The sequence below is a fragment of the Hordeum vulgare genome, unplaced genomic scaffold (assembly GCF_904849725.1).
Source record: "Hordeum vulgare subsp. vulgare unplaced genomic scaffold, MorexV3_pseudomolecules_assembly, whole genome shotgun sequence".
NCBI lineage: Eukaryota > Viridiplantae > Streptophyta > Magnoliopsida > Poales > Poaceae > Hordeum > Hordeum vulgare.
This window is the reverse complement of record NW_025422543.1, coordinates 1-7,500: the sequence shown is the minus strand read 5'-3', so window position 1 is coordinate 7,500 and position 7,500 is coordinate 1. Positions and strand designations below refer to the sequence as shown.

The following is a 7,500-nucleotide window of genomic DNA, read 5'->3' as shown; positions in this document are numbered from 1 at the left end:
CTTGTTTTATTATTTTTTTAGTAGTCTTTATAGTAGTCTTAGATTTTTCATTTTGATGAGCCTCACTTTGAGGAATTCATGGAATAATCCATTTTCATGGAATAATGAATTAAGGAAGAAAGGATATGAGTCTACCGCTTACAAAAAAAGATCTCATGATAGTCAATATGGGCCCTCAACACCCATCAATGCATGGTGTTCTTCGACTGATCGTTACTCTTGATGGTGAGGATGTTATTGATTGTGAACCCATATTAGGGTATTTACACAGAGGAATGGAAAAAATCGCGGAAAACCGAACGATTATACAATACTTACCTTATGTAACAAGGTGGGATTATTTAGCTACTATGTTTACAGAAGCAATAACAGTAAATGCACCAGAATTCTTGGAGAATATTCAAATACCACAAAGAGCCAGCTATATTAGGGTAATTATGTTAGAGTTAAGCCGTATAGCTTCTCACTTGCTATGGCTTGGACCTTTTATGGCGGATCTCGGCGCACAGACTCCTTTTTTCTACATTTTTAGAGAGAGAGAATTAATATATGATCTATTTGAAGCTGCTACAGGTATGCGAATGATGCACAATTACTTCCGCATCGGAGGAGTAGCCGCCGATCTACCTTATGGATGGATCGATAAATGTTTAGATTTCTGTGATTATTTTTTACGCGGAGTTGTTGAATATCAACAACTTATTACACAGAATCCCATTTTTTTAGAGCGAGTTGAAGGAGTAGGTTTTATTAGCGGAGAAGAAGCAGTAAATTGGGGCTTATCGGGACCTATGTTACGAGCTTCTGGAATACAATGGGATCTTCGTAAAGTGGATCCTTATGAGTCTTACAACCAATTTGATTGGAAAGTCCAATGGCAAAAAGAAGGCGATTCATTAGCTCGCTATTTAGTACGAGTTGGTGAAATGAGCGAATCCATCAAAATAATTCAACAAGCTATAGAAAAAATTCCTGGAGGACCTTATGAGAATTTAGAAGTCCGACGCTTTAAGAAAGAAAAGAATTCTGAATGGAATGATTTTGAGTATAAATTTCTTGGTAAAAAACCTTCCCCCAATTTTGAATTGTCAAGGCAAGAGCTTTATGTAAGAGTGGAAGCCCCAAAAGGTGAATTAGGGATTTATCTAGTAGGAGATGATAGCCTTTTTCCCTGGAGATGGAAAATCCGTCCACCCGGTTTTATTAATTTGCAAATTCTTCCTCAACTAGTTAAAAAAATGAAATTGGCTGATATCATGACGATATTAGGTAGTATAGATATCATTATGGGGGAAGTTGATCGTTGAAATGATAATAGATAGGGTAGAGGTAGAAACTATCAATTCTTTTTCGAAATCGGAATTATTAAAAGAAGTCTATGGACTGATATCGATTCTACCCATTTTGACCCTCCTTTTAGGAATTACAATAGAGGTACTCGTAATTGTGTGGTTAGAAAGAGAAATATCTGCGTCGATACAACAACGTATTGGTCCTGAATATGCTGGCCCCCTGGGCCTGCTTCAAGCTATAGCAGATGGGACTAAACTACTTTTTAAAGAAGATATTCTGCCATCGCGAGGAGATATTTCTTTATTTAGCATTGGACCTTCTATAGCAGTCATATCAGTTTTATTAAGTTTTTTAGTTATCCCTTTGGGATATCATTTTGTTTTAGCCGATCTTAGTATTGGTGTTTTTTTATGGATTGCCATTTCAAGTATAGCTCCTATTGGTCTTCTTATGGCAGGATATAGCTCAAATAATAAATATTCTTTTTCAGGCGGTCTACGAGCTGCTGCTCAATCCATTAGTTATGAAATACCATTAACTTTTTGTGTGCTAGCAATATCTCTACGTGTGATTCGTTAAAATAGGATCTTTTTCCTATAAAATCCATTAACTATTTATATTCCTTTTCTTATTTAGTATTTGGGTTGGTAAGTTAAACTAGATAGCTATATGAGTGAAATAAAACAGCTTCTAAATTTGTAGTAAAAAGAAAAAAATCTCATTTTCTACGTACAAGAAAAAAGTGGAAGTAAACATAAAGAGTGTAAACTCTTTATCCCAAGGTTGATATTTTTTAATTACTCATCATATCTTGAAGCGGGCAAGAATAAAGGATTCACAATATGGAATTCCATTATTAGAATACTCCTAGTTATTACTATAACTTAAAAATTCATAAGAAGAATCCACCAAAAGTTAGTGAAGGGTTAGGAACACTAAAGTACATAAAGGATTAGTAATGGAAAATCTAAAACATTAGAGATTTTTTCCCGTAAAAGGAATCATAATAAGGACTTGCAATTTGTAGAAATTATCAAGTAGTACTTTCTTCGGATTCCGATCCAGAGTATGTTCCCATTCACTTGTTAAGGAAATGGCTATCAAGAACGAATTAACCCTTTATCCATTTTTTCTTTTTAAATACCCCCTTCCCGGGGGAAAGAAGAATAGTAAAAAAGATATGGAGTGCACTAGAAAAAATTTGCATTATTTCCTTCCTCTATTCATGCAGAATTGCTCATGAACTAATACTCCACTCTTTCCATTTATTAATTGAATTCCTATAACAAAACAAGTACCAAGTGTTTTATTCCAAGATTAAGTTATTACTGAACAAAGAAAAATTTGGAATATATTATAAAGGATGAGATCAATTCAGAAGCGCTTTTTCTTATTCTAGCAGACGGAATTCCTTTGGTCTAATTTAGGACTTTCAAATCTATTTTATTTTACCTAATTCTATCTATGCCCCAGGGGCTAGGAACAGAACAAAACAGTCCTTTCCTTTTTCTGATCATAGAGAAGCCGTATGAAGCTAAGGTTTCATGTACGGTTTTGAAATAGCGGTGGGAACTGTGATGTTATCATCGACTATGATTATCTAACAGTTCAAGTACAGTTGATATAGTTGAAGCACAGTCAAAATATGGTTTTTTTGGATGGAATATTTGGCGTCAGCCTATAGGCTTTCTGGTTTTTTTAATTTCTTCTTTGGCAGAATGTGAAAGATTACCCTTTGATTTACCAGAAGCAGAGGAAGAATTAGTAGCAGGTTACCAAACTGAATATTCCGGTATCAAATATGGTTTATTTTATCTTGTTTCTTACCTAAATTTATTAGTTTCTTCTTTATTTGTAACAGTTCTCTACTTGGGCGGGTGGAATTTCTCTATTCCCTATATATCCTTTTTTGATTTTTTCCAAATGAATAAAGCAGTTGGAATTTTGGAAATGACAATGGGTATATTTATTACATTAACTAAAGCTTATTTATTTCTCTTCATTTCTATCACAATAAGATGGACTTTACCAAGGATGAGAATGGATCAGTTATTAAATCTTGGATGGAAATTTCTTTTACCTATTTCCCTGGGCAATCTATTATTAACAACCTCTTCTCAACTTGTTTCACTATAAATAAGATAATACAATAATAGATAGTAAGAATATTTTCAACACAAAAGCTCTCCCAAACAAGAGAAAGAAACATATCTTTTTCATAGATATTTAGAATGAATATGTTCCCTATGGTAACTGGGTTCATGAGTTATGGTCAACAAACAATACGTGCTACAAGGTACATAGGTCAAAGTTTCATAACTACCTTATCCCACACAAATCGTTTACCTATAACGATTCACTACCCTTATGAAAAATCAATTACACCAGAGCGTTTCCGAGGGCGAATCCACTTTGAATTTGATAAATGTATTGCTTGTGAAGTATGTGTTCGCGTATGTCCGATAGATCTACCCGTTGTGGATTGGAGATTTGAAAAGGATATAAAAAGAAAACAATTGCTTAATTATAGTATTGATTTCGGAGTTTGTATATTTTGTGGCAATTGTGTTGAGTACTGTCCAACAAGCTGTTTATCAATGACTGAAGAATATGAACTTTCTACCTATGATCGTCATGAATTGAATTACAATCAAATTGCTTTAAGTCGGTTACCAATCTCCATAATGGGAGATTACACAATTCAAACAATTAGGAATTCGTCTGAAAGTAAAATAAACGAAGAAAAATCTTCGAATTCAAGAACGATTACTGATTACTAAACTTTGATTTTGTCTTTTTGTTATAAAAATCTACTAATTCTTTATTAAACTATAAAGAAAAACGAATAACTACTGCTTATTGGAAATTTTTTCTTATTTTAAATCAGACTAGATTTTGATGATATAATATAGTTTATAACTATACAGTTTATACACAAAAAATACCCTAATCCCTTTTTCCTTCCTCGAATCCTTTAGTTTTAGTCAGTTCATGAAAAATTTTATACTATTAATTTCTTTTTATCCATAATGGATTTACCTGGACCAATACATGAGATTCTTATGCTATTTGGGGGATTTATTCTTCTACTAGGGGGTCTAGGAGTAGTATTACTTACCAACCCCATTTATTCTGCCTTTTCGCTGGGATTAGTTCTTGTTTGTATATCCTTATTCTATTTTTTATTAAATTCCTACTTTGTAGCTGTCGCACAACTTCTTATTTATGTGGGAGCCATAAATGTCTTGATCATATTCGCTGTAATGTTCGTAAATGGCTCAGAATGGTCTAAAGATAAGAATTATTGGACTATTGGAGATGGGTTCACTTCACTCGTTTGTATAACTTTTGTTTTTTCACTAATGACTACTATCCCAGATACGTCATGGTATGGAATTCTTTGGACTACAAGATCAAACCAAATAGTAGAACAGGGTCTCATAAATAATGTTCAACAAATTGGAATTCATTTAGCAACCGATTTTTATCTTCCGTTTGAACTCATTTCCATAATTCTTCTAGTTTCTTTAATAGGTGCAATTACTATGGCTCGGCAATAAGAAAACTTAGAAAAAGTAAAAATTATAAGAATTGCAAATCTAAAATAAATAACTAAAGAATCACAATTTTGATTTAGTAAAACCCATCTACTGCCAACAAATACCTCCTTTCTTTTCTCTTTTGTTGTGTAATTGTTCTATTGTAATTAATTGAATCGGTTCAATTCTTTGCCCTCATATTGAAATGAATCGAGATTGATAAGGAGTTAGTTAATGATGTTTGAGCATGTACTTTTTTTGAGTGTCTATTTATTTTCGATTGGTATCTATGGATTGATCACAAGCCGAAACATGGTTAGAGCTCTAATATGTCTTGAACTTATACTGAATTCAATTAATCTAAATCTCGTAACATTTTCTGATCTATTTGATAGTCGCCAATTAAAAGGAGATATTTTCGCCATTTTTGTTATAGCCCTTGCCGCTGCTGAAGCCGCTATTGGACTATCCATTCTTTCTTCCATCCATCGTAATAGGAAATCCACTCGTATCAATCAATCTAATTTATTGAATAATTAGACTTTTTAATAATTAGACATAAAATCCTCTAAACAAAGGCGCACATATTAAAATAATATAGAAATCCATACTATTTTCTTAGTATTATTTGAGAATATCCTTTTTTTTTTAGTAAGTAGGTTATTGCATAGTATTCTTTTTCACTTAAATGAATTTTTGTATTTGTAATTCATTGATATTGCAATATTCAAATTGCAATAATTTATATTGAAAAGACGATAGCCAATAAAATAAATTGGCTAATTCGAAATCGTCTGTACAATTTGTAAAATTCTTTCTTATTGTTGAAGTCCAAAATTCAAGTCTCTTGGCTCTTTTCACGCTTTCTCACAAACGGATTAAAAAATAGATTTTTAATTTTGAAGTTTGGATAAACCATTGCTTCGTCTGGTGTCTACAATACATATGACTCATATAGTACTAATTTTCTTTTTACCAGATCGAAAAATTTTATGTTGAAAAGAAAAATTTATAGATCCAATGTCACATTCCGTAAAAATTTATGATACATGTATAGGATGCACTCAATGTGTACGAGCTTGTCCAACAGATGTATTAGAAATGATACCCTGGGATGGATGTAAAGCCAAGCAAATTGCTTCCGCGCCGAGAACCGAAGATTGTGTGGGTTGTAAGAGATGTGAATCTGCCTGCCCGACAGATTTTTTAAGTGTCCGCGTTTATTTAGGGCCTGAAACAACCCGTAGCATGGCTCTATCTTATTGATACGTTACAAAAACAAAAAACTTCATTTGAATCGTCTGATTCCTCTTTACCGAAGAAGCCTGTGCTCGAAATAATCGAGCACGGGCTTTTCTGGTCAAAACGTATCTTGTCTTTATCACTTTATCATGAGTTATTTTCCTTGGTTAACAATACTTGTTGTTTTGCCGATATTTGCCGGTTCATTAATTTTCTTTTTACCTCATAAGGGAAACAAAATCGTTAGGTGGTATACTATATCTATTTGTTTATTAGAATTCCTTCTAATGACTTATGCGTTCTGTTATCATTTCCAACTGGAGGATCCCTTAATTCAATTAAAGGAGGATTATAAATGGATAGATGTCTTCGATTTCCATTGGAGATTGGGAATCGATGGACTTTCATTAGGATCCATTTTATTGACAGGATTTATCACTACTTTAGCTACTTTAGCAGCTTGGCCAATTACACGGAATTCGCGATTATTCTATTTCCTGATGCTCGCAATGTATAGTGGTCAAATAGGATTATTTTCTTCGCGAGACCTTTTACTTTTTTTTATCATGTGGGAGTTAGAATTAATTCCTGTTTACTTACTTTTATCCATGTGGGGGGGAAAGAGGCGTCTATATTCAGCTACAAAGTTTATTTTGTATACTGCAGGCGGTTCTATTTTTTTCTTAATCGGAGTTCTGGGTATGGGCTTATACGGTTCCAACGAACCAGGATTAGATTTGGAAAGATTAATTAATCAATCATACCCCGCAACCTTGGAAATACTTTTATATTTTGGCTTCCTTATTGCTTATGCTGTCAAATTGCCGATTATACCCCTACATACGTGGTTACCAGATACCCATGGGGAAGCACATTATAGTACATGTATGCTTTTAGCGGGAATATTATTAAAGATGGGAGCATATGGATTGATTCGGATCAACATGGAATTGTTACCTCATGCTCATTATCTATTTTCGCCCTGGTTAGTAATAATAGGAGCTATCCAAATAATCTATGCAGCTTCAACTTCTCTTGGTCAACGAAATTTCAAAAAAAGAATAGCTTATTCCTCTGTATCTCACATGGGTTTCATAATTATAGGAATTGGTTCCATAACCAACATTGGACTCAATGGAGCTATTTTACAAATATTATCCCATGGATTTATTGGTGCTACACTTTTTTTCTTGGCAGGAACCGCTTCTGATAGAATGCGTCTTGTTTATCTCGAAGAACTGGGAGGAATATCTATCCCAATGCCTAAAATTTTTACCATGTTTAGTAGCTTTTCAATGGCTTCTCTTGCCTTACCAGGAATGAGTGGTTTTGTCGCAGAATTAGTAGTATTTTTTGGACTAATTACTAGTCCAAAATTTTTGTTAATGCCAAAAGCACTAATTACTTTTGTAATGGCAATTGGAAT

At 33.4% G+C, this 7,500-nt stretch overlaps 2 protein-coding genes across 2 annotated transcripts in view; both read left to right on the top strand.

Annotated features, from left to right (window-relative positions):
- LOC123419607 (NAD(P)H-quinone oxidoreductase subunit 1, chloroplastic-like) overlaps nucleotides 1-6,111 on the top strand; it is an 8,031-nt gene extending 1,920 nt beyond the window's left edge. The window contains exons 1-2 of the mRNA XM_045107194.1: nucleotides 1-331; nucleotides 2,892-6,111. The exon at nucleotides 1-331 is cut by the window's left edge and continues 1,920 nt beyond it. Coding sequence (XP_044963129.1) covers nucleotides 126-331; nucleotides 2,892-3,429 — 744 coding nt within the window. The 5' untranslated portion in view covers nucleotides 1-125 and the 3' untranslated portion in view covers nucleotides 3,430-6,111. The remainder of the gene's footprint in view (nucleotides 332-2,891) is intronic.
- Nucleotides 1,309-2,001, top strand: LOC123419609 (NAD(P)H-quinone oxidoreductase subunit 1, chloroplastic). The gene has a single exon (XM_045107195.1). It carries the CDS (start codon nucleotides 1,309-1,311, stop codon nucleotides 1,870-1,872), a length of 564 nt encoding a protein of 187 aa, XP_044963130.1. The 3' UTR covers nucleotides 1,873-2,001.
- Nucleotides 6,112-7,500: the final 1,389 nt, after the last annotated feature.